This window comes from Schistosoma mansoni, assembly GCF_000237925.1.
Source record: "Schistosoma mansoni, WGS project CABG00000000 data, chromosome 2 unplaced supercontig 0120, strain Puerto Rico, whole genome shotgun sequence".
Taxonomy (NCBI): Eukaryota; Metazoa; Platyhelminthes; class Trematoda; order Strigeidida; family Schistosomatidae; genus Schistosoma; species Schistosoma mansoni.
The window spans coordinates 987,561-1,013,650 of NW_017386000.1; the positions used below are offsets into that span (position 1 = coordinate 987,561).

General features: G+C 36.8%; 3 protein-coding genes across 3 annotated transcripts; 1 reads left to right on the forward strand and 2 right to left on the reverse strand.

The window, feature by feature from the left end:
• Positions 1 to 6,633: 6,633 nt before the first annotated feature.
• Positions 6,634 to 6,855, reverse strand: Smp_210190 (hypothetical protein; the record flags this gene model as incomplete). Its single annotated transcript, XM_018791588.1, has 1 exon — positions 6,634 to 6,855. The coding sequence occupies one exon, from the start codon at positions 6,853 to 6,855 to the stop codon at positions 6,634 to 6,636; it is 222 nt and encodes a 73-aa protein (XP_018645295.1).
• Positions 6,856 to 6,959: 104 nt separating this feature from the next.
• Positions 6,960 to 7,433, reverse strand: Smp_210180 (hypothetical protein; the record flags this gene model as incomplete). Its single annotated transcript, XM_018791589.1, has 1 exon — positions 6,960 to 7,433. The coding sequence occupies one exon, from the start codon at positions 7,431 to 7,433 to the stop codon at positions 6,960 to 6,962; it is 474 nt and encodes a 157-aa protein (XP_018645296.1).
• An 8,882-nt stretch (positions 7,434 to 16,315) lies between these two features.
• Positions 16,316 to 25,992, forward strand: Smp_173960 (hypothetical protein; the record flags this gene model as incomplete). The annotated part of the gene is made up of 3 exons (XM_018791590.1): positions 16,316 to 16,476; positions 17,473 to 18,031; positions 25,777 to 25,992. The coding sequence occupies 3 exons, from the start codon at positions 16,316 to 16,318 to the stop codon at positions 25,990 to 25,992; spliced, it is 936 nt and encodes a 311-aa protein (XP_018645297.1).
• Positions 25,993 to 26,090: the final 98 nt, after the last annotated feature.

The following is a 26,090-nucleotide window of genomic DNA, read 5'->3' on the forward strand; positions in this document are numbered from 1 at the left end:
ATTATACCGGAGGATTGGTGGTCGAGACTATTTGACCTAACCCATGATGATGCAGAAAGTGTTTATAGGTCAACTAACTAGAACCTAAGCATGCGACAAATAAGGACCAGCCTATATTAGGATTAAGCTACAAGTTTGTTTTTGACGTTAGATTATAGTTACAGAAATAACACTCTCCTCGACTGAATTTCAGGAATTGATCTTCTACCAGGAGGTCTTAGAATATGCAGATGACATAGTCCTGTTTGGTGAAGACACTGACAAAATGCAGTCTTCTGTTAGAACTGAGTAATGCCAGGTTGTTTGGGATGCGTTTCTCCCCATCTAAGTGTAGATTATTACTCCGGGACTGGCCTGCATCAACCCCTGAACTAAGGATAGGGAGTGAAGTAGTCGACAACTTATCTTGGAAGTCTTATTAGCCCTAATGGGTTGGTGTCTGACGAAATCTCAGCACGGATTCAAAAAGCTCGTTTGGCTTTTGCCAACTTACGTCACCTATGGCGAAGACGAGATATCCGTCTATCAAGTAAGAGACGAGTTCGTTCTGTTCTATGGCTGCGACACGTGGCCATTAAGAGTAGAAGATACTCGTAAGTTACTAGTATTTGACCACAGATGTCTTGGGGATATTGCTCGCATCTGCTGGGATCACTGTGTAAGAAATAGTAGGGTTAGACGGTATATCAGTTGGTGAGGTTAGACACGTTTATTTAAACACATACATGTTGGTACAAAGGGCACCAGATACATATGCGCCACACAAAATAAGGAGAAAGAGGGAAGATGCGTATATATGAAGGATGAAAAAAAAGAAGAGTTATGATGGAACTAGAATGTACATCCAGAAGAACTCTCTCAGTTAAGAAAGTTATAACCACTCTTTATGAAGAAGGTTGCAGCAGGCTCACCACTGGCTTCTATTCTGAGCCATTTCTGATAACGTCTCTAGCCACTGTGTAGCACTATCTCTCGGACTTCAGGGAGTCGTGAGGGACCAACAGAAGCTAGCCCTCTGCAGCTTTCATACCACGACACCATGTCATACACTGACCGGGGTTAGACACAGGGTATTAGGGAATGATGGTAAACCAGTTGATGAGGTGATGAATCTTCATCGACTGAGATGGCTGGGTCACGTGTTGCGTATGCCTGAACATCGAATACCACGACGCGCTGTGCTGACTAGTGTTGGGGATGGTTGGAAGATTGTTAGGGGCGGCCAAACCAAAACGTGGCATCAGAGCATGAAGTCACTAACTTCTAGTCTGAGACATGTTGGTAGGTGCAGACTATTGGTTGGGGTCCGCATGATCATCGTAACCAATGGTTGGAGACTCTAGGTGACATGGCTCAGAATCGATCACAATGGCGTAGGTGTATACACTCTTTATCTTCCCTTAAACCATGAGATTAAAATTGCTTCATATCTCCCTTCCTATACTATATCCTTATATACAACCTATCTTTTATATACTACCACCACCATTAAATTAACTACTATGAATTCGGTGTTCATCTTGTTGTGCTAACGAGGTATGGCAACCTAGACCGATGCATATGTGTGCCTGGTCCTACGTTGTAGCTGACTGACTGAGCGTCTTTTTAACAAAGTCTTAGATAACGTGGTAACACCGCAAATAAGAAGGATGTAAAGGCGAGGGTAGCATTCATGCAACTAAACACATGATACTCGAGACAACATCGAGGTCGAGATTTTTACTGCAGATGGCAAGAGGGTTCGATCGTACAGAGCTGGAACTTGGAGATCGACTACAACCATCCTCAGACAAGGTACGGTTGTTTGTTTACGCAAGATACTGAGTGTCCGCTAGCCGGATACCACGAGCAACAATTTAATATGATAGAAAACAAACTAGCTTCTTTCTAAAGGAATTAGGGAAAGACGCTAGCGTGGGGCTAGGGCATACACTGAGGATATCAACAGACTGCATCATGAGACTAACTCTAACTCGAGATCTTGGATGCCAGTAGCAATGAAGTTGTCTTGCGGGGTCTTGGAGACTGACACCAAATGAGTGATTAGCTTTTAGTAACAAATGGGAACGAGAGCCAATGCAACGCATGTCTCTCGAAAAGACGCATTACATTTCTGTTGTTATGCTACACTGTAATAGTGAACTGCAAGTTGTAATGAACCCATCAGGGTTATGTTCATTATCTGTCAACAGAAACACTTTAAGGCGATAATTTTCTGGCTAGCGATTCTTTGCTCAATTGATAACCGTTACCAATAAAAATGATTTCTAGAATTCGCTGCTACCCAGACCTTACTATATTTGGCTGGTTTCCTGTCAGAAAAACCGTAGGATGGTTGTCCACTTGCACTTTTAGTGAGACAACACAATTTGCGAGTAATATCATCTTGACTAAATGCTTCTATATCTAAGCTACAAAATTTTACGCCGACATTCCTTAGCCATTACATATTTAAAAGTCACTTTATCGACATTATTCTGTATTGTTTGTTCACAATACGATTTGTATCAGTTATTTACTTATAAACACTTTAATATACCTGATCTTCAAAGATTTAGTTATTCTTAGTCGATGATACCTGGATGTAAACTTTGTCACTTGTTTGTCAGAATTTATTTATTTCAAGTATACCGTTCTTTTTAATAATGCACAAGAACCGTCTTCTTAAATATTTATAATATTATTTCCTGGTTAACCAAGTTAGGTGACGATTGAAACTTATCTGGTGCCCAAATAACAAATTTTATATTCTTTGTAAGTTAGTAACCTCGTTTCAACTCAGAAAGGAATCTTCAACTGGAAAGATTAAGAATCAGTTTGCAGAACACTTTACTTCAACTCCCTTCAATATATCAAATGTGTGATCATTATGAGAAACTCCAAAAGTCATTCTAACCTGCTACTATGTATATAGTCGTGAATAAAAAAAGTATCATGTGACATTTTTTTAATATAGCGTAGAAGCAGTTTCTCAAGAAGTAGTTGAAAACTGGAGGGCGATGGGATATCAAACTGTCGATCGATTCAACTCTAATTTATGAGCAAACTGTTAAATGAATACACAGAAAAATGCGCTTGGTGGTAGTGTTTTGCAACAAAATGAGGAGGAATAACAGTAGAAGCACACAATCAACATATGAGAAACGTCATAAATTGTTCAAAATGACTAAAACTTCATACTATCTCACTTGTTAAATTATATGGATCAATTTAGTAAATCTTCCATTACAGTAAGTTTTGGAGAGTAAGATTCTCTTTACGACTGTTAAACGAGACCTAGAACTGTGCAATGGCACTGCGGACTGTTTAAGTGAAATTGTCATATTGTGGAGAATTAGTGACACTAAACAATTCATATAAAAAATACTTAATGGGATAAGAATGATGCAAAATGGTGTACTTCTAAGTTACCGCTGGGAAATCCACATTAAATGAAATATAGAAGTGAAAATAAAGATAGTACTAATACATACAAAATACTGGGTATGCTACACTAGGATGAAGTATTAAGCGGACACAAATCGCTGGGTATTCTGAATTTCGATGTATGCTAAACGCAAATACTAGATATTTATTTTGTCATCAGATTTGTCCGTTTCGCAAGCTTGTTTCATTGCACTTATCCGGGGACCCTGTGGTTGCACAAGCATCGCTGATCGATCGGATCCCCAATAATAGTCGCTTATGTGCTGCTAGATTAAAAAAAACTATCAAATCGATATGAAATCGGGTTATAAACAATGCAGTGTCGCTATCTCCGCCTACCCCCGGATATATTGCAGTCCGCATAAAATTAAGGATGGGTCCTACCACCAGTTATATGATCTCAAGAAGGCGCGTTCGACACATGTTAGTGCTAGCCAGAAGTTCAAGTTCACAGATCGAATGTCTAGGTACAGAGCAGAGTCACTTTGTCGGTTGAGGGAGGCTCATCACTCTACGATCGGATAATGGTGACCGTCTTCTGCAGCCTTGCACAGATAAAAACCTGTCACTGGTCAAGGCCAACTCCCGAAATTTGTCGACAATCTACTGCCTGGCGTTCTCCCTCTTTTACTCAACCCTGGGCTTAGATCGTTATCAGCTACAACGGGCATGGTTATGTACGAGACTACTGTTCATTCTGGAGTACTTATCTAGACTCTGATCAAGGTTTCGTTTGAGGGCTCGAAAAACTCATCGTCATAAAATGATTGATATAAGAGAGTAAACTGTAGCTCTTGTTGCGACCAAATATCAAATGGAGTTAGACTCAAGGCTAGTAGTCAGTCTGTCGTTTTTGACTCCATCAAACGTCCCTCTTGTAAGCACTGGGCTTCTACTAGCTCCCTACAACTCTAACGCGCCTGAGTCTACTCCAGGTAACCGTGAGTTTAATGAAAAATATCTAGACTTATTGCAGACAAACATTCATCGTATTCCTTGGTATCCGGGTAGCCCCAGGATCGCGCTTTGACGAAGATTGTGTCTCAGAAGCTTGATAATATATTAGAGGCTCTTTATACAAATGCCCCAGGCGAAATATGGAAGTAAAAGCGCTTCTCACTACTGTTTCGTTCAAACAGAGGGGTTAGGCAGCGTTCCCCGAACTCTCCATTTCTTATCAACAGCCTTGATAAAGGTAGGTAATGGTGGTGTGGGTATGTTACCTGAAGAAAGACTTCGATCCTAAATATGAGGATGATATTGTTTTACTGTAAGTTTATACTCAATGTATGAAGTCCGCACTTAGCTGGGAGTGTGTGTAGATACAGCATGTACCTTACACCTAAATACATTATTTTTACTAGACTGGAAGGAACCTGTATTGACATTCACTTTCCGTGGTGAGCCGTTAGAAATAGTAAAAACGTTCGTATATCTGGGTAGGTCTGAGACTGATAGCGGCGTGCGTTCAATGATATCAACCTACATAATTAAAATCGGTGTCTCCTGTCGATCTGAGCCACCTTTGAGGCCGTCGAGATGTTAGTCTTATGAGACCAGTTCAACTGTTCGCTTGTAAAACCTGGCTTCTTCAAGTTGAGGATACTTTGAAGCCCTTTTTGATCATCGTTCTTCCTGAAAGATCACTGATACTCAGTTACAATACCGTTTTCGTGATGCTTAGGCTAGGCACTGTGTTCGAATACAATCCCGAGAGTTCAACTGGACTCATAATCTTGAAACACCAGCTTCGGTGGCCTGGACGTGTTACGAATGTTACACCAGAGACTTTCATATCGTGCCTAACTTGGGGACGCTTAGGTGGGATAAAAAAAGAGAAGGGGTGATCAGTTTGTAGGACTTCGTCGTGATATGAAAGAAAGCGATTTCGGGTTAGGATCTATCGCTCAATCACAACTTACTGATTGAAGTTCGAGAGATAGTGGCTCAAGACGCTAACAGTCATCACTCAGAACGGGAAGAAATCACAACCCTGTTATTGAATTTTCAAATTATTCGTAAACACTGGAGAAACTACTTTATCCAAAAGGATTCGTTCTGTTTTTAATTTTTTAACTTAACTATCCCGATATATTTGTCGTTCACTTATTTTTACTAATTATTTGACTTTATCACTCTCCTTCTTTAAAACATCGTTTCATGATGTTTAAAAAGATTCAGTACAACCGAATTTCGTCCTTCATATGGTTGATTTGAAAAAAAAATAAGTTGAAGAATATTAACCTACAGAGTAACATGGTTTTATAAGTGAGAAGATCAGAAACTGGTTGGGAGCTGTTCTCACTTCAGGATAATAAAGAAAGGCATACTACTGTAGTATCGAACTTCATGAGTGCAAGGAATACAATGAATATCTAGCCACTTTTCAATGATAATTGTATATTGAATTAGTTATTTGATAAGATTAGAGATGAAAATCATTATGTAACTAGTGAACTAAAACACACCAAACTATTTATATGAAATCTCAACCGTCACAAGATTTTACAACAAAAGTCCACGGAGACCCCTCTAAATGAGGACCTAAAATAAACAGTAGGAATAAACAACTTGAGTTCCAACGGAAATGAAACTACCGAAATTAGCTGTCTTGCAAATCATAACTTCATAGTTAAGCCATAATCCCCCCAAACATTGAAAACGAAATCAATATATCGTCAGCCACACAAAACAATTTCCTTGAAACAAACATGTGTGGAAATTAACACCATATAAAGTCGCAATATTGTATTCTAGTCATCTATATTATCGTCATTTTAAACAGTACTAGCTTTTCGTGAGCAATGACTGACTGTCTGACGGACTTTGAGTACAACTAGATCGGCTGCAGTTTTTTACGTTTACATACACAAGAGTCTTGACCGTTTCTCTTTTCTCCACCACATAATTAATCAGATAACTTATGTTAATCAAAAACCTCGTGACATTAATCATCTTTATCTTATAAAGCGCTTTACTACCATATCAATCTCAAGTAACTCACTGAAAGTGTACTCAATAGTTGTAAGGAGTGGTGTACTAACATCGGCAACAAAGATAACTACATGTTTCTCTACCGTAATGATGGCAAGGTAGTCTTTAAAAAGAGATTTTACGACGCAACAAATCACATATATTTGGAACAAACCGATAAGTAGTGGAAAATTTGTATTTGAAATTTACAAAAATGAACAAATTCTGAGCATGTCACTGGTAATACAGTTCTAAGTTCATTCCATCATTGATTTCATAGTCCTGGAGTGTTATATGATCTTTAAAAATGGTGTACCATTTTTTTAGTACAATACGCTCCCAGTTAGTTCCAGTTTGAGCAGCAATCAGCTTTTTTAGATCACCAACTTTATCGGTCGGGTTACACTTAATGCGTACTTTCTTACCAAGTCTGTCATTGCACGTTATTTCAATCATATTACGTTAACTAAAGTTTTTAAAAAATCAAATTCTATCACGAAAAAAAATAATACAAAGAAGTACAAATTTAGGGAATCAGAACATTTTAGAAGACATACAATTTACAGCTCAACAACATGAGTGAAAGGACCATTAGTCTCTAGACTTAAGATCTGGCGAATTCCGAATGTTCCATAGGAAAAATTACATGACTTGGATAACCATGTAGCACTACTTCTTAAAAATGTATCACATAATTTAACTAATCGGCAATAAAGGGACTCAGCTGCCACCTTCGAGACGGCAGAGTGATACTGGAAACATTTACCTTTAAGTTTCCCGGATAGACAGAATTGAGGGACAATCAGTAAGTCACAAGGGCTATCAATCACAGATCGGAGTTTGTTATTGCTGTCAGATATCAGGCGGACTGTACAAATTGTCTCGGCAATTTTATGCAAAACTTCATCAGAACAATCTTTTAAAAAAGCTACATAAGCTATAAGACCTTTGTTGATGGCTGTCTCTGAACCGCCTTCATCAATTAAGAGTTTGGCAGACGTGCAGCACTGAAAAACTATCTTTACGGAAGACATAGAGACGTACCGAATAAGTTGAAGCGTTGCGAGGTGTAACAATTCGAAAATCAATCATGATGTAAATATAAAAGGAATTCTGAATCCGGAAAACAATTATTATTTTAGGCCTTAGTTCGTTGGCAAATTTCGTTTATTTTAAACTGAGCATAACTACCTGTAGAAATATCATGTGACACGTGCTATCTGTATCTGTTGTAAAAAAGAATATAATTTTTGAATGTGCACGTCACTATACAATCGGTAACCCGAATTCAGTAAGGATCAGAAAGAATCTCATACAAATAACAACTGTAGGGCGGTCGGGAGAACAGAAGTCGGACTGACATCATGGGGCCTTGCGTTTTTGAAACTCGATCGCATGGTAAACAGAGGACAACGAGGAATTTTTATGAGATGTTTTTTTACATCCTGTCGTAATTTTTGTTCATGCAACGTTTTTGCCCATAACATCCTTAAAATCCAACCGAACTAAACTAGTCTAATCGGAGGCCAGGGATGAAGAAGCTAAAGGTTGTAGCTGTAAATAATTTCCCAAAATCAATAGCTCATTAAGTGTTCGACATTGGATGCTGACCACGTTGTTTAAGTGGACTTTTTTAACTGAAGGCTTTCGGCCATGCATCCGTACCAGATCACGTTTCGACTCGGCGTGGGACACTACTCCTACGTTCACTAGTCAGCTTAGAATAAACGCTTCGCGATATATTGATAACCTATCAAATATATCTTTCCTACCTCTTTGCATCTGACTTCTGGTTTCATTCGGTTGGGGAAAGCTTCGCATATAGAAGGTGCTACTAGCAGCATGTTGTCAAATCAGAATAATAGTTGTATCTTCACCCTCAAGTGGAGTCGTGACGGTTCTAATACGCGATCAGTCAGCAATTTAAACCCCACAAGATTGCCATTGGTAAACACTCTTCCCATAGCTTGTTATGTCTAGCAACATACAGTAGTCTTTCCTTAATGTAAGGGGCTTTATAATACACCACATCAAATTAAGACTGTATGATAAAAATTTCGAGTCATCGTATTCTTCATCGTCTTTTGATCTTTTCCAGTCTTCCTGGGCAAGAGAGAAAATGAAAATGTAATTGCGTGTGTCGGTGAAGGTTTTTTAGATCCTTTTATTGGGAACATATATGCAAATATAATGTTGCGGTAAATAGATCCCCAACATCAATAGCTCTGTAAGATCTTGACATTGGATGCTGACCACATTATTTTTGATGGACTCACCTAGCTAAAGCCTCTCGGTCATGCATCCTCACCAGATCATGAGTCGAAATGCCGTGCTCAACTTCTCCTGCGATCACTAGCCAGTTCAGATTAGTAACTTTCCATATCTTGATAATCTATCAAATATATATTCCAACCTCCCTGCTTCTGACTTGATTTACTGGGTGGGCACGATTTAATTATAGGTGTTGCTGGTAAAGTGTTGTCAAACTCCGAATACCTGTTCATCTTCAACATAGGCATGCTAAAAGCATCTATCTTGTGTTTTCCACACTACATAAAAGATCTGAGAATGCAAGAAAATAGTTGTAGTGCCCGAAAAACGAGGTAACTCATAAACTTACACAACCTCATTTCTCATTCATGGTTAATCGTTTTGGACTGGCTATCAATTTATGACAAAGTTTCGTCGTGTTTATCAACGATTGTGGATGTCATTGTGGACTTGATTTTTGTATCTTTCAATCGTATCGGAGGCAAGTCAACACGATAAGAGTCTCCTAAATACGCGGCGAATTTTGTTGTTAATTCCGTTCTAAACAATGGTAGTGTGCATGGGTTTGCGATGCCGTTTTGAGTGAGTCGCGACGTACGAATTCGTTTGTACTATATCCCAAGACAGGTTGAACGAAAACATCAGTTGATTGAGGTCGAGTGTGAGCAGGTTTAACTGAACGCATTGCGTTTGTAAGCCTGCTCGTGTAAGAATTTAGATTCATGTTCAATGAAGAAGACGAAGGATCCACGAATCCTCATGGAAGTCGGAGTGTCGTTCCATAAAGGAGTTGAGATGCAGTGTATCCAATGTCAGCTTTCACTGCATTGCGGATACCTAGCAAGACAAGTGGAAGAGCGTCTGTCCACTGTAAAACGTTTGTAGCTAATAGTGAAGCTTTAAGTTGTCGATGAAAACGTTCTACCAACCCGCTTGCTTGTGGGTGGTAGGTAGTCGTTCGGAAGCGAGTGATTCATAGTAGTGAGGTCAGACAACGGAAAAGTCCAGATCCGAACTGGCGTCCGCGGTCTGTATTGATAGTTGAAGGGCAGCCGAAAATTGTTACTCATCGTTCGACGAAAGCGCGAGCCACTATTTCAGCGGTAATGTCCTTGATAGGTATCACTTCTGGCCATCGAGTAAAACGGTCTACGCAGGTCAAAAGAAAAGAGTATCCATCGGAATCTGGTACAGGTCCCATCAAGTAAAAATGAACATGGTGGAAACGAGAGTCGGGAATTTTGGAGGAGCCTAAGGGACATTGGTTGTGTCTGATTACCTTAGATTTCTGGCAGCTTACGCAGGAGCGTGCCCTCTTCCTTACATCATTTCCATACCAGGCCAGCAAAACCGTTCTGCTATGGGCTCAATGGTTGCTCGTACACCTGAATGAGAAAGTTCGTGCAACGTACTGATGATGTATTAATAATGTTCCGACACTATTGGGCGATCCCTACCTACAGATGTGTCACATAGGTTTCCTTACCCGTTCTCATCTGTTTAGTACGCAGTTTAAGGGTTGTTGAGAATAAGTCATATTAAAGACCAATGTCTTCCTTTTTAAGCTGGGTGGGTTTATGAAGATCCATCCCTTGGAAATTGTCCAAGGAGGTTATACGAGACAAGGCATCTGCGACCACATTGTTTTCTCCAGAAATATGTTGTATATCTGAAGCAAACTGAGAAATGTAGTCCAGTTGTTGAGACTCTCGTGGGGAGTACGTGTCTGAAGATGAGATTATAGAGGAAGTAAGAGGTTTATGATCAGTGAAATGAGTGAACTATCGGCAACTGATAGAGTGTTGAGAATGCCGTACAGCACAATACAAAGCTAAGAGTTTCCTTACGAAAGTGCTATACCTCGATTCAGTGTCTAGCAACCATCTCGAGAAAAACGCAAAAGGCTGTCAGGAGTGGTTAACCCAGTGTTGTTAGTCTCCACCGACTGCTGAGTTGGATACGTCTACTGCTATACTAATGGGAGCTTGAGTGTCCTGTTTTGCCAGCATAGTTGCCTTTGCCATAATTCCCTTAGCTCTGGAGAATGCTTTTCGTGCGGTGACGTAAAGATTAGTAGATTTCGCATTTCCACGAAGTTGGTCGGTTAGCGGTTTCATAAGGGATGTGCATTTTGGTATGAACCGCCTAGAAACTTTCAAGGCCGTTAAACGTGAGCAAGTGCCTAGTGGTAGTCGGTCCTGGGTAGTCCAGAATGGCCGCCACTTTGCATCTAGGACGTCGAATTCCTTGAGCACCAATGGTGTGCCATTAGCAGCCAAGGTTATTTGGTTATCTTCCTTAACCAGATCCATTTTCGAATAAATCAGCCGTAGTTTAGGTTAACTATCAGATCATGAATGTTCGGTAACTATTAACAACCAATAGTGGATTTCGCATTCAGTCTCCCATAGTCATCAACTATATGTCAACTATTGCTGTCCTTATTAGGTACAATGTGCAAGGAGGATGCCTATGGTCTTTTCGATGGCCAATAATTTCTTAAGTCTACTATGTGATCGAACTCGTTTTTAGGCCAACCTTAGCTTCTCGAGTGCTAGTCGGTTCACCTTCGAAAGTACAGGTGGTCCTGTAGTCGTCGCATGATGTGTGCAACATTACTAGTAATTTTGGTCACGTTTGGTACAGATAGGGGTACTTACCATGTAAATAGAATTGGTCGACTATGTCCCTTACAGTGACCGGGGATAATCCTCAGACGGAAAAGAACGATACACAAACAGGTGATTTATTATTGTCACTTACTAGTTTGCGCGTGTCGGTGGGTAGATAAGAATTGTAATTATTTTAAAAAATAAAAGAAAAGGCCGTATCTAATTCGTTGTGATTTTATGTCCGACTTTTTATCACGTGGATTATCTGCCAATCGAAATACGATTTTTCCGATCATAACAATGTAAAAAATCAATGGTTTTCGACCAGTATGAGCAGTCCAGCGTCTTTATTGGTCCGTTGTCCGTTTGGCCCTTCTAATTGGGTCCAGAACACCAATTACAGCTTCTACCATGCCAACCATTTATTTCATGCATACTCGGTTTATATACCAGACAGGAAGACCGCATCACACCATAAAACAAAAAATAATATTTGTACAAGATTAAGCCAAATGTCGCGGTGAACGTGGGAGGCAGTAACTGAATATAAATTAGGAACTGTAAACCGTATAATAGTAATATATTGGTCGAAATAAAGCTTATAATAAGATGAATATAGATATAAATAACTTAATTACTCATTGGTTAAACAATAAGAATATACATAAAATAATCGTCCATTAATAGGTCCCGGAAATTACCCGTACTTATATCTTCGCTAGGATATAACAAGGATGTTATGGTAGATCTGTACCAATGATTGATATATAGACATCTACAACAACAAAGAATCAATTGACGGATTCACACAAACTCACTTTGAGATCAACATATCACTTGAAATATGAGATAATCTTTTTCCAATTTGACGCCTTTAAGTTGAAAACCTGTTCGTTTAGTTGGTCGTCGGGATTCTTAGAAAGAAAGCTGATTTCCGCGACAGTGTCGACCAGACAGCGAAATTCTGTCATCACATCAGTGGTGTATAACAGACGGTTGTGTTTTTAGGATACGGTTACTGTTGACGCGTGCGGCGAAAGAGTTCCCAAAGGGTTTTGGATGTCGGATGGTTTGGAACTCGAGAAATTGCATGGTTTTCTGCGAATCTTAGAGAACTTATCATATTTATTATGGCACCAGAATCAGCAAGGATGGTCTGTTTCTCGTGGTTTTAAAAACAGCTCTTCGTCGTAAAGAGCGTCTTCGTGACGTTTGAGAGTATCGACGATTACGATGAATATCGAGATAATGAGTCAGAGTGTGAACCAGATCTATGACGTCAGTTCGTATCATTTTAGGTTTTTCTATCACTGAATAGACCTCGGCGTTCGAAGGTCTGATGATCTCTAGAATTTGGTTGGCAGACACAGCCAGATCGTCTAAAGCGTTGTTTTGAAATGAGGAAAGTATTGCCTGAGCCTATTTGGGAAGCTTAGACAAGAAGAGTTGTCTAAACAGGCCTTCGTCAAAGGTCCTTTGACCAATGACTACTCTGAGCCATATTGTAGATTGATGTGGTCGAAGAGTTACTCTAACGGTTGTCGGTTGGTAAGATCTCCACGCACCAAATGTCGAAGACTAACAAAACTATTTATTATGGGGATCTATTAACCGCTACAAGTGAACTGTATATTTACCTTGACGGCGAGCAATAGTGTCTATAAAAAGAATACTAGGTCCATACAAACTACCCAGGCATTAGCCTTCATTCATGCTCTTACTACAAATATTACTATTTCCACTGTTGCTGAGGCTGGAAAATTCACCAACGGTAGAGCTCTGCCGTTTTGTATCCGAGCTTCTGGTTCCAGTAGATAAATCTTTACTTCAATTATGTTTCCGATCTAAAAAGATTAAGTAAGTCCTCGATATTTGAAAAGGATTGAATGCCTTGAATTTTTAGGGTTGTAACAATCCAAAGTCATCCAAATGTTACCAAGTCTCTCTAGTTTTCCCCTCAGGCCGTGTAAGTACAACAATAAATGATTGCCATCTCACACAAAACGCTCAGAATCCCACTTCGAAACATCTATATTTTATGTAGACCATTTTCTACCTTGGTAACGATGCAGGAAAACGGGTTTGAAGACAGATCATTCAGGTGGAAATCTTGGATAAATCTAATACTCCAAGTTCTAATGAGAGATTAAGAAATAGATCTGTCAAAAGCTTTTGAGGCTTAATTTATTTTGAACAGATACGGAACTTTGTGAAGACCAAGTTTTACATGATTTTCTCAAGTTCAAATTGTTTATTCTTCCTATTATTACTCATTTTCTCAAGGCTGTGGCTCAAGGAGTCCGCTTATCCGCGTATTTTGGTTTGGTATGTTTTAACGTTCAGCATTTAGTGGGTTTGCGTGTTGTCTCAAAATACCTTTTGTTCTGAGAGTGTTGGTTTAAGTATGTAATTAAGCCGAAGACTCAGTAAGCGCACAGAATGCACTATTGTGTGCTTAAATCCAATTACGCACGCAATTGGTGACATTCAGATATAACATGAACGTGAGATTAGGAAAAATATAATCGTCGAAACAAGAGACTGATAGTGTTAGGTTTCGAACGTGTTACAACTTGGTTATTCTTGGGAGCGCATGATTATAATCATGGACGCATTCAGAATCTACTGCTTTCAGACAGTATTGCCACATCAGTGAGGTGTACCTCCAAAGGTTTTTTGTATATTGATGGAGATTATTTTTACTTCAGGTCCGTTTGTAGACCTAATAGGGAGTAAGATATTCAATAAGTCTCTATAGCTTTGCAATTTGTAATATATGCATTATATTTGGGGAAGTCTTCAAAAAGTTTTCCGGAAATCAACTTTTTTAGTAGGTGGTTTCCTCGATGATGTGCAGGAGATTTCCCTTCTAAGTGACAGTGACTCTTTCAAGCTTTAAAATCTCTATGTAATTGCTTTTTCTCAGTTTTATGGCGTGTAATATCCAAGCGGTTTTACATTCTGAAAATGTCCTTGAGGTACTTTTTTGAATTCATTCTAATTTACTTGGAGTAAGTGGTGTACACTTTCCACTAATCGAGTGTCAAACTACTCAATTTCATTAGAAATACGGTGTTCGATTTCAAGTGTTTAATGAATTCTGTCCATTCTTACTATAGGTTTCTGTTAGCAAGCGTAGTAAGAAACACGGCATCACTAAATTGACGGTCATTTACTTTCTCCAGCTCCAAATCGTTGTATGACTTCACTTCAGTAGACTATTAGTTCCGAAACACCTAGTTACAGCGGTTGACTTCAAGCATCTCAAGAGTCAGCGTATCTAAGGGTCTGTACTGGGTAATTGTTTCAAGAAAAAACAGTGAGAGAAAGCCCAAATACTAGTGAATACAACACTATTTCTATTAAAATAGCTGGTACTAAGATGTTCCCTTTAAAAATAATACTGTTAGTGCTCAGTGTATCACTATCGAGTCATATTTCATGCATATGACTTGTTTTTCAAAATTTGACCTATTGTAAGTATAAATGTTTAAGATTTGGTGGGTATAATTTTTTGGCTTTGTCCTTTTAGTCAGAATTATCATGGATTTTTCAAAAAAACTAAAATGATGACAGACAACAGGCACAGACTAATGTAGCGTAAGACAATAAAGTAGTACTTATGCATTATGATAAAAGCGACTAATATTATTCCGTTTTAGTCGACGTAAGCATCGTCATTTAAGTTATTTAACTGCTTTCCTTTTCTGTTTCATGGATGACAAACACAAAGTCTGTAAATTTTCATGCTTCTCAAATGAACGGTGACTTCATGGGCTTAGTGTTTTTTGGCCACGGGAGATTTACTTTCAATCTAAACAGCATCGCTCTATGAAGTAGGCAAGGACCAAGTATGCTTGTCATGAATTTGGCCACTCTAGCCTGTATAGTGTAGGAATAGTGGTAAAACGTTCGTATTCAATGTGGCTGAATATTGAACACATTCCTAAATCTGTCTCTATTATTTTTGAGCTTAAATAAATCCTCACTTAGAGTAGTTCAATTGGGGACGTCAAGTGACATGGCCGAAAATCATTCTCAGTAGCTCAGTTGGGTTCAGTCCCTACTGTTTTCCAAATGTCTTATTCAAAGACTCGTGAATAAAACTGGCACTGCTAATAAGTTAATAACTCACAATCAATACAAAGCCTTACCCAAATCTACTCATTGAGTGAAGTTCTTTGATTACCATTTTACGTCAGATTTTGTGCTTAAATAAACAAGGAAACATCTAACAAGGACTACGTGACCTTTAAGTTTATTATACTGTAATACAATTAAAATGAACTGTATTTAACAGGGGCTGTGGTCAGATTCAAAAAATCACTATATATTGGCTTAGAAACGTCAAACGGTACAAACACAAAGTGACACTGTAGTATTGAATTTATGGAAAAATAATTGCATGTCATTACGTGTTTTTCCTTCACGTTAATTGGCTCAGACAATCCATTGTCTAATGAAATTACAGTATGATTAAAATTTTCACTAACCCTAATATACTTTCACTGTACTTCCAACCAGTAGGTCGCCATTTCTAATCCTAGATCACCCACCCCTGTATTAGAGATGGGAATCGATAACAATGGCATAGGTGCGTACACTCTTTTTCTTCCCTTAAACTGTGAGAATGAAATTGCTTTATGCCTTTCTTTCTACGAACTAATTCTTTCTCCCTGTATCATATCCTTATATGAAATCTTTTTTTACTACCATTGAAGTAACTGGTTCCATGAATTTGATGTTCATCTTGTTGTGCTAATGAGGTGTGGAAACTTGAACCGATGCATATGTGTGCCTGGTCCTACGTTGTAGTTGATTGACTGAGAGATCAGTTAGTATCACTAACCCTCCCATAATATAGCTCTAAACTAGGTACAGAAATTTGTACTTCGTAAGTTATTAACATTTATGCATTTCTATTTTCAGTAAAGTAGTACGGCAAAAATGGCTCGCTTTGTTTCATGATTACTAATTACTAATTTCTATTTCTTCACGGGTCCTACTTCAGTTCACGATCGGTCAGTCCCCAAATGGATCATAAAATCAACGAAATAACTGAAAATATTAAGCAACGTGGTCGTGAGGGTGCGTATCCTCTCTTCAAGGAAACGGGTCCGGAATATGTAATGCCGAAATTTCCGATTGAGAGGAAAGAGATGGAAGACCATATCTTGGAATTAAAGTTGGCCCGGTAAGTCAATACTCATTTCCATTGTTATTCAAATATATGGAAAAAGTTTGAATAAGTGGTAGTTGGAAAAAATACAAGGATATTGGGCTGTTTAGTGGTAGCGAAGTTATCTCAAAATGCACCTGTTACTCTAAGCAAATTATATGATCTCTTAGTCGTTTGTTTCCATTTTCTTCGCATGTAAGTTTCCCTTGATTTTGTATTGGTTTTCAAATGCATTTCGAACCCTTCAAATTCATAGCTCCTAGCTTCCGTCATGTTGGTTCGCATAATAGGTTTGTCTGTCACTAGGTGTTTATGTAATGGTAAATTGGGAGAATGCTAGAGGTGAGATTAGAGAAATGGCTCGTTGTTTAAAACTCGAGTTTTTGTGTTTATTTATTTTGGTAATGGACCTGAGTTGGGTAATATTCTACCTGTTTTTACATTGTGTGGTACGGATTTTGTTCACAACTATGACATGTACCTCTATGAAAATACGGCTTACATTGTGGTACGTCTCAGTTTTGAAAAAAATTGTTTTTAACTATTTTAGAAAATATTTAAATTTTCGACCTTGATCTCAAGTTGTAAATCTTGTAATAGCTCCAGGTCTTTTCCACATGAATGCATTGCAAGAAGATAGTCAGTGGAAGCTCTCTGTTGAGCGCTTTATATATGATGTTTATTTGGTTTAAGTGAATCAATAAATATTCCATTCCTCCTACCCACTTTGTTAAATTTCATTCGCTTCTCTAACTGTTTTTAGGAATACCATTGACTAATTAGGACTTTACTATGTTTCAGAGTCATTTTCTCTGTAGCTTGTGTATTCCATTAAAACAAGATCGCTTTCATAATTTTAGAGTGTAAACTGAAATATAATGGAGTTTTCTAGTGAGGTGATGGTTATTTCTTGTATGTTTTTATGGTCACTAGTTATTATCTCTAGTCTATTTATTCATCCCCTCTGTAACAAGTTATGTCTGATTTTTCTCGTAAACATCTTTGTTTCAGAGCATTAGGTGTGGCAGATAATGATTCTAAACTTCCTATTAACGAAGAAAATCATGATCTTACCATTTTGAATCCTTTAGCTACTTCTAAAGTTATTAGTTCAGATAACTGTAATTCTGTTGAAAGCATAACGAACGGTCATGAGTCTGTGTTACTTAGCAAAAATAATATATTCAATAAAGATTCTTCAAACTCTTCATCTGTACTCCCTGAAACATCCTCTGATGAACCAAATTTTCACTCTAACCAGTCTGTTACTTCGGACATGAATACATTTTCTTTGGAGTCTGGTAATCGGATGCAACCTAGGCTTACTCAAAACAATGTTCAGTTTCAAAGTGAGCAGAACTGTGGAGGTTCCTTATTCAGAAGATTATACAGCATCCCTAGTACAAATAACGATGGGTTCCCAATATATTTAGCACCTGCACCAAATACAGGCGTGTTCACAGATGTGGTTCCTGTTCTCCAAGAAGTAGAAGAAGGGGCTGAAGCACATTTAGAGTCAGCAGCTGTGGAATTCCAACGTGTCCAAATCTGCGGCGATGATACTCTTGGTGTAAGTCTACCAAACCCTAATTTACGCTTGGTTATTTAAAATTATAGTAGTATCGCTTCAGAAATAGACAATACCATTGTACCAAAGGTTTGAACTCACTTTTTGCCTGATGTTTGAAGCGAATTCGTAGTAATTACGTTAAAACGAACCAACACATGCTTACTGAATTACGCTCATACTTGTTTACTGTTACTTTTGTATCAAGACCTTAGTTTTCCAGATGTCTTTATCAATAAGCTAATTTCTGAGCGTGTCTTATCACAAACTAGTGTTCATATGAATGTATATTTACCTATTTAAAGTGGGTGTTAAACACTAAATTTGTTATAGTCTTCATAATGCAAAATAAAACTGAGATCTTTTCATGTGCAACTTTTTAAGTTTTCTGACCTGATCTGTCATATTAAATGTCAAGATTTGGCGTTATATGATTGTTTCAGCACACATCTAGTCACATGTTCCTTAACTGTGCTGGCAGATACTATAGAATTCTCATAGTTCACATCTCGAACTGATCTTAGTTAGGTGGTGGCTGGAAACCAGAAGGTATTAGACAGCGCTTTGGTTCTAGTATGAAACTTCTCAATGGAGGACATACGTAATCTCTCCAGATATCAAAACCAAGGCCTTCACGTTTGGCGGTAAGTGACTAACTTTTAAATCACTGAGTCTGTATACCGAGGTTTACATTTTTAACCTTAATCAATTCGCGATTTTCAACAACCATCTTCCACTGTTATCGATGAGTAACTGCCTTACATCCGACATAGTTGAACTCCACTGGTCATGGTTTGTCATTAATACCCCTGAAATTACCTCTCGAAATTAGTCGCCGGAGAGTGCTTGATTATTATTATTATCAATATAAAGGATCAATTCGTGATGTAAACATTTTACATCAGTTTTAAGGGTTGCTCATTTTTACCAAACAAGCAAAATTTGTCTTCAACTGCTCTAATAATTTCGGTCAAGTTGGAGCGATAATACTGTATTAATCCGCTGGCAATAAGGTTGTTATATCTTTTCATCATAATTCTTATTGTAATATATTTCCAGTGTACAAAATACCCATTTCTAAATAAACGACACAATCCTATTACTAAAAATCTCGTGTTTAGTAGTGAATTTAATTCGTAATATATATATATATATATATATATATATATATATAATATTATATTACATACATAAATTTTCCCTAATATTCATAAATTGGGCATGAAAGTGGAACATTATGATTCTTTTTCACTTATCCCTTGTTAATCAAACATCTTCCATGATTTAAACCTTATTTATTCAACAATTTTCTTTGATTTTCATACGGAGGTGTGACCGATTTTTCTTGATTATTTTGTTGCTCTTAGTTTACATCATGCTTTCAATAAACTTCAAATTTTCACGAGAGGGTGCAAGCCGCATCGTAACTAAATTACATTAATATCAGTCGCTTCAAACACAACTATTTATATTATGTATCATATGGATCACAGATGGCTCTTTATGCTTTACTTAATTATCATGTTATTTATTAGTTTTTATTAAAATGGATTAGTATTTTATCACCAATATTCTGAAGCTAGTACGAATTGTGATGTTGTTTTGGTAGGTTTTAATCCTAACCTAATATTGATTATTTAGATTGTCGCTCTGTTATATAATTGAAGATTACTAACGTTTTCTAGTTGTGATAACTGAATTAATAAGAAATGTTCTCTATTCAAAATATGATTGTAAATAATTATAAACCCGACCATTATGTATGGGTGTATGTTTTACTTCATGAACTGTATCCATTGTGTTTAGACTAATACTAACACTATTTGGTTACTAAGACTTGAGTGTTAGGAATAAATTTCAAACCACTCACAAATTGTTTTTTAAGTTTTACCACCGAAAATAATAGGATTGAAACTATTTTGTATTGGTTCATCTAGTGGAATTTTGTTTATTCCCTAATAGGTTAGTTTCATAAATTTTCTGTTTAATCTTTCGTTTTTTAAAAAGATTAAGCATTCCAAAATCCAACCAACCTTCATTAAGTTTTTTGCACATCTATTCTAAATTAGCTTCCGTCGATCCGTCCACATACTGCTGGGATTTTCGCCCTATCACAGGTAGCATCAATCCATCTAGTTATTTTCATTTTAACATGTTTACACGATAATAATATTTTACACATGAATATCACTAATAATAGTATACTCAGTTAGTGTTTTGCACTTGTCAAATAGATTTCTCTGAGTGACTAAAATAAGTGTGTGATTGTAGTACTCTTTTCCATATCAGACCCTAACTGCTGATTAAAATAGAAGTCTCCCGTATTTTTTTTAAAACTGATGAACACATCTTACTGACAAAATATTAATCTTAAATGGGAATAAATTTGTTTTTAGTAAAGCTAAAGTTCTTACTAATTAAATTAACTAATTTATTCGAACACATAAATATTGATACAGATTGGAACCAAAATAAATATTCACCACACCAATAGTTAGATAAAATTGTGAAAAAACTAACAAAAAAGGCCATAATGATCAAAAAGATAGTGAAATGAATAAAAATAAGCTTACAAGGATAGTGTATAATGTGGGGAATAGTTCATATAAAATACAATCAAGAAAAATCCTCTCAGTTAAGGGAATCCCTTTCTTTTTTTTAGAAAGTAAAGGGAAGTTATGTCACGATCTCCATTGGATTCTGTTCTGAGCCATGCCTGATAACTTATTGAGCCACTAAGTTGCACTGTCTATCGAACCCTAACCAGGCAGTCATGGTTGATTGACAGATCTAAATCCTATACAGCTTTGTTTCATCACACTTCACCGTACCACAAACTGACCACTTTTTATAACCGATTCCGGAGTCGGCAGACAAAACGGGATGTAGAAACCGCTCGGACTACATTATTGGTACATGTCCATGCCATCTAAGGAAGATTTTCAGTGTTGACACCAATTAAATAATCGTCACTGAGCCAGAACAGATATTGTCAAACCTCTGCATTTTTATTATAGTATTGGTACTGCATATCAGCAATCTTTCAGAGAAAAATGATAATCAAACACAGTCACTGAACATCCTCAACATGGGAAAGTCAGGTTTCCGAAGCATGGAGCAGAACTACTCTCATCGACGTGTTGTAAACCCAACTTTTTACAGCCAGACTAAAATCAGGACTGGTCCAAACATAGATTCGTTTCAGTCTTGTAAAAGTGCTTTCGGTTTAGGTGTAAAGTACATACCATACCTACGGACACTGATTTGCAACTATGTAGGTTCAGTCTGTACAGTTTGATTATCATTGCACACCAGACTAATTGAACTGTTTTTCGAAGAACTCTGTCCGTCGTCCGAGACGCCGTTAACTGTTATTAATTGGTATTTTATCGACTTCACAAATTGTTTCGCTCAAACCCAGGCTTACCGCCAGTGGCTCAATTGAGTTCAAATTTCTTCTGACAGTTACTATATGTGTTTGCCATCAGATAAGCGGCCAAGTGAAGTGGACTTGGGTACCTTAAATAGTTGTAAGGGGCCAGTAGAAGCCCAGTGCTTACAAGAGGGACGTTTAATGGAGTCAAAAACGACAGACTGACTACTAGCCTTGAGTCTAACTCCGTTTGATATTTGGTTGCAACAAGAGCTACAGTCGACTCTCTTATATCAATCAGTTTATGACGATGAGTTTCCCGAGCACTCAAACGAAGTGGGCAATATGAAGGCACCTTGTAAGGAGGAGGGGACTCCTCAATCCCGGCCGTACCAGGGTCCTTGGGGGCTCATATAAGAACTATGGAGGGATAGAGTGCATTCATATAGCAGATATTATTATTATTATTATTATTTGAGCACATAAATATTGGTACAAAAGGGGCATCGAATGAATATGCACCACACAATTCACTTGATTTGTGTGTGGGTTGTGATAGCAGACAGCTCTCTTTAAGCGAAAAACATAACAATAGAATCATACTTCTTCCCATCGCCCTTGGGTAATTAGATGCACAGAAAACTGCCGATTTGTAATGTGTTACGTTACATGTTAAGATATGTTGAAGGAACGCACTTGTCAACTGACACTACTGAGACTTCACCACATGTATTCACGTCAATAGCCAAAATATCTGTTTATGTTATGTCGTTTCCGAACATTTTCAATTCAGTATCCAAAGCAACTACAATGGAAATCATTGATCCTGTTAGATGATTTTGTTTTTGTTTCCGCGACTAGTTTCCCGACTCTTTAAGACATCAAAGTTTAAAAAACCCCATTGGTTGTTGAAACTGTAAGCTATTGGAATTTTTGTCCCTGGTTGTTTTGTCTTCTTGATGAGGCTTCACGGAATCAGTTTATCGTATTGGATTGAATTTCTGTTGTTAACTGGATAGGAGTGTATCCGTAGTAATTTATTCTCGCATAATAACCAGAATAAATTGATTGCGACGTCTACTAGTGTACAAAATCGTTCATCTAAATTGCAGAATCAAGTAATTATGATCGAGAACTTGTTGAATTGTAAGTGAAACAAGTAATTTTCGAAAGTGAGAAAAATAAATGGTTATAGATTTTTGGTGACATAGTTGAAGATCTCTAATTTAGACGAAAGTTCTTCTATAGTTGAAGATCGTTTATAGTAACATGGATCCATCGTCTTTGATCCTTCTATAAACTCTGAACACACAGTCAGTCTTCAGTTTTTCACCCTTTACCTGTGGAATTTCTATCCTTCATACAAGGTACAGAAAACGAAATTAGTGTAAAAATACGTACTTGGTCAATCTGTTTCATTATTTATGGATGTAAAGAACTGCGATCTAAGGGTTTAACATTTTATCGGTAATTACAAATAATGAGACTCTAGTCATAGCATGTTCTTACTTACTCAGGAATATGTTCTTTTTTGTGAAGTGATCTAATAACAAATAGATACTGTTATCACAGTTAAATTCTTTCTTGAACTTTGCCATTTCGCTTACTAACTCTGTTTTCCTTTTGACTAGTCTTGCTGAAAATTTTCCAATAAGTGTGGTAGACTAAAACATTACTCTCAGACTCAAGTAGTTTTAGTAGGTGTATGGTGTGTGCTACTTTTGTCGACATAAGTAGTATGTAACGCTAGTCAGGAATAGAATGTCTGGCAGCAGAAGGTCAAGAAGATGGAGGAGAAAATAACGGGGTCAGAAAGCAATTGATATAGAAATGCAGGAACAATGAAGTCTTAGACGACTGACTGATATTCGCAAAAGGAACAGTCAAGTTTGAGACAATTGATTGACATTTTGCAAATGAAGTATTTACTGAATGGTCCTCAGGTTTTATTATGATGTTCTGTAATTTTGTGTTCAGATACATTCAATTGACCCCACTTGTGTTCACGTTCACTACAAATGGACGAAGTTTAGAATTGTTAAAACAAATGGATAGGGTGTCAATCAATAAATGAAATGGAATTGTATTATGTGGCAGCTCACAAGACCTGATTATTGACTCAAACTCCTGAACGAAATGATATTCAACAGCAGATAAAACTACTAGCCAGAAGGACGTTTTGTCTAATAGCGTGTTTATATACAAATGATTAAGCAAAAATAAGCTTAGTTAGTTGCCATAAGCGTTTAAAGGATATCATTTCTATAGTTTACCCACTCTCTAGTGAATCAACATCTGACTGTTAGGGTTAATTTATTGCCCATATCACAAATAAATTGATGTAGACGAATTCGGCTGTTAAATTGAAAGAGTCCATTTTTTCTAGCCTGTTTGTTTTCACAAATCTTTTCATCATTCTAAAGCATTGTGAAATAAGCTCATTTTTATACCAAAAAATTATTTTAATTGTGATCAGTTCTCTTCGTTTGTTTGTACATGTTCTTCACAGTTTGATGGCCAGTTTAATGTTTCTTGCCACTTTTGAAGAGATTATAGCACTGACTAGTAATATATTTTGGATTAGATAACCAATTACACAATCAGACACGTAGTCACATGAAAATTATGCATGTTTGTTGTTATTTCATGTATATATTGCTGTCAGTTTGCCATGTGTGTAATTCTCAGAGCATCTGACATGCATCATATTAGTTCATGATCATTTTTGAAGCTAGATCAAGACTTAGGGAAATTAAAATTAAGTCTCTATGGCTCATTATTTTTTCCTATTCCCATCCTTTTTCTTGTCCGTTAAGTGCATGATATAAGTTGGGTTTTTATAGACATAGTGGATTATATATTAACAATGAAAATAAAACTTGAGTAAACGTCTCACGTTACTACGCTATTCAATAACACAAAAATGAAAATCAACTAATTGAGTAAAGCATTTACTGTAAAGAAATGAGTCAGTAGAGATCATAAGTAACTATGTGTTGAATATTTAATCAAATATTAATATATATTAACTTGAGATTCCCTGTTTTTCATGGAACTCGACATGATAATCGGTGACTGAAAAAATAATACTACATGTTAGTACTTAACATCTCATATTGTGGTAACTTATAACTTAATATATATAACTTAACTAACTCGGCTGGTTTACAGTTTTTGAGAGTTTTGGTGCATGGTTACTTTTGTTTCGCATTCACTAGTTGAATTCCGTTTATTTGTCTTTGACGATGCATGTATCACTTTGTAACATGTAAACTACTAATCCATGTGACACCACATTACCTATTCCTTACAATTATAAGTCTCATTTACCATCTATTCAATAGACGGTCGTTTTAGCTCTGATCAAAATGTTATTTGGGCTGCTTTGAATAACTTAATTCATTTATAATCAGTATCCCAGGTATATTATTCTATAATTTGGAAAGTGATGAAGTTTTAATTGGGACCATCAATGTTCTAACCATAGGTTTCCCTTAGATTTTATTTCGTTAGTATAAACAAATTATACAATGTCTTTTCTCTGTTCTATCACAAAATACTATGTTGACAATCGTATTTTTAGTAAGTGACTTACTTAACACATTTATGTCACCCACAGTACCGCTCATTATTGTAACTTGATTTTGTGATGTCTTTTTTCCATGGATTTTTACAACTTGTTACGGGTTATTTTTATTTTCTTTTTGGCTAACATTTAACAATCTCATAAAATTATATCGCACTTATGGTGGCTAGTTGTATAAATTTTTATGGTTTTTGACAATAATGGACAATGTACAGTGTTTTTTCCTCTACAATTCAAGTATTTTCTACAAGTTTAGTAAGTTCCATTTAAAAGGTTGCTTGTCTCGAAAATTAAGTAACAAATAAATCCTTACATTGATACATATTCAATTATAAGTATTTCAGTTCAAACGCCACTCCAATCCACCTATTTTGTTTTGGGCAGCCTGGGAGTTTTATCAGCCTACATAACTAAATTTTGGTTCAAAACTGAGTACTTGTATCTATATTTGGTAAATGAGTTATATTATACTCGCATAGAACTATATCACCAAGTAACTTGTGAATTCATATGTATAAAACATGATTTGAGTGGATTTCTCAAGCTTCTATTTCATGCTAATCCAACTTTTGCCACCTTAACTCTTTCCTGTTTAGTGAAAACAGAAATATCATGCAATTTAATCAGTTAGTCGCTGTCTGACTTCAAATCTGATTGAATTGTTTTCTTAATTTATACTGTATGATATCTTTTTACGTACGCATATAATTACAATTTCCTTCCAATGTTTATCGAAAATTGTTTCTGTTTATATGTATATTCACTTTTTTTAAAATCTTATACTTATAGGTTCCTGTAGATGATTTACATTTAGCTTCAGAAGCATTGATCAAAGCCTTGTTATTACGTCAAAAATACATTACGTCATCACAGCAATCATTTCATTGTACAACTAAACGATATTTAAGTGTACTGGATTCGGGTTCAGTAAAATCATTGGATTCCGAGGAGAAACAATACAAATCTATACATACCCCTGTATTTGGTAAGAGTTGTTTATTTTAATTTATTCCATATGTTTACATTGCCTTGCTACTACTACTACCAATAATAATAGTGTTACATATTACTTCTTTCATTTGGTGAATTTGTGCACAAGTTTT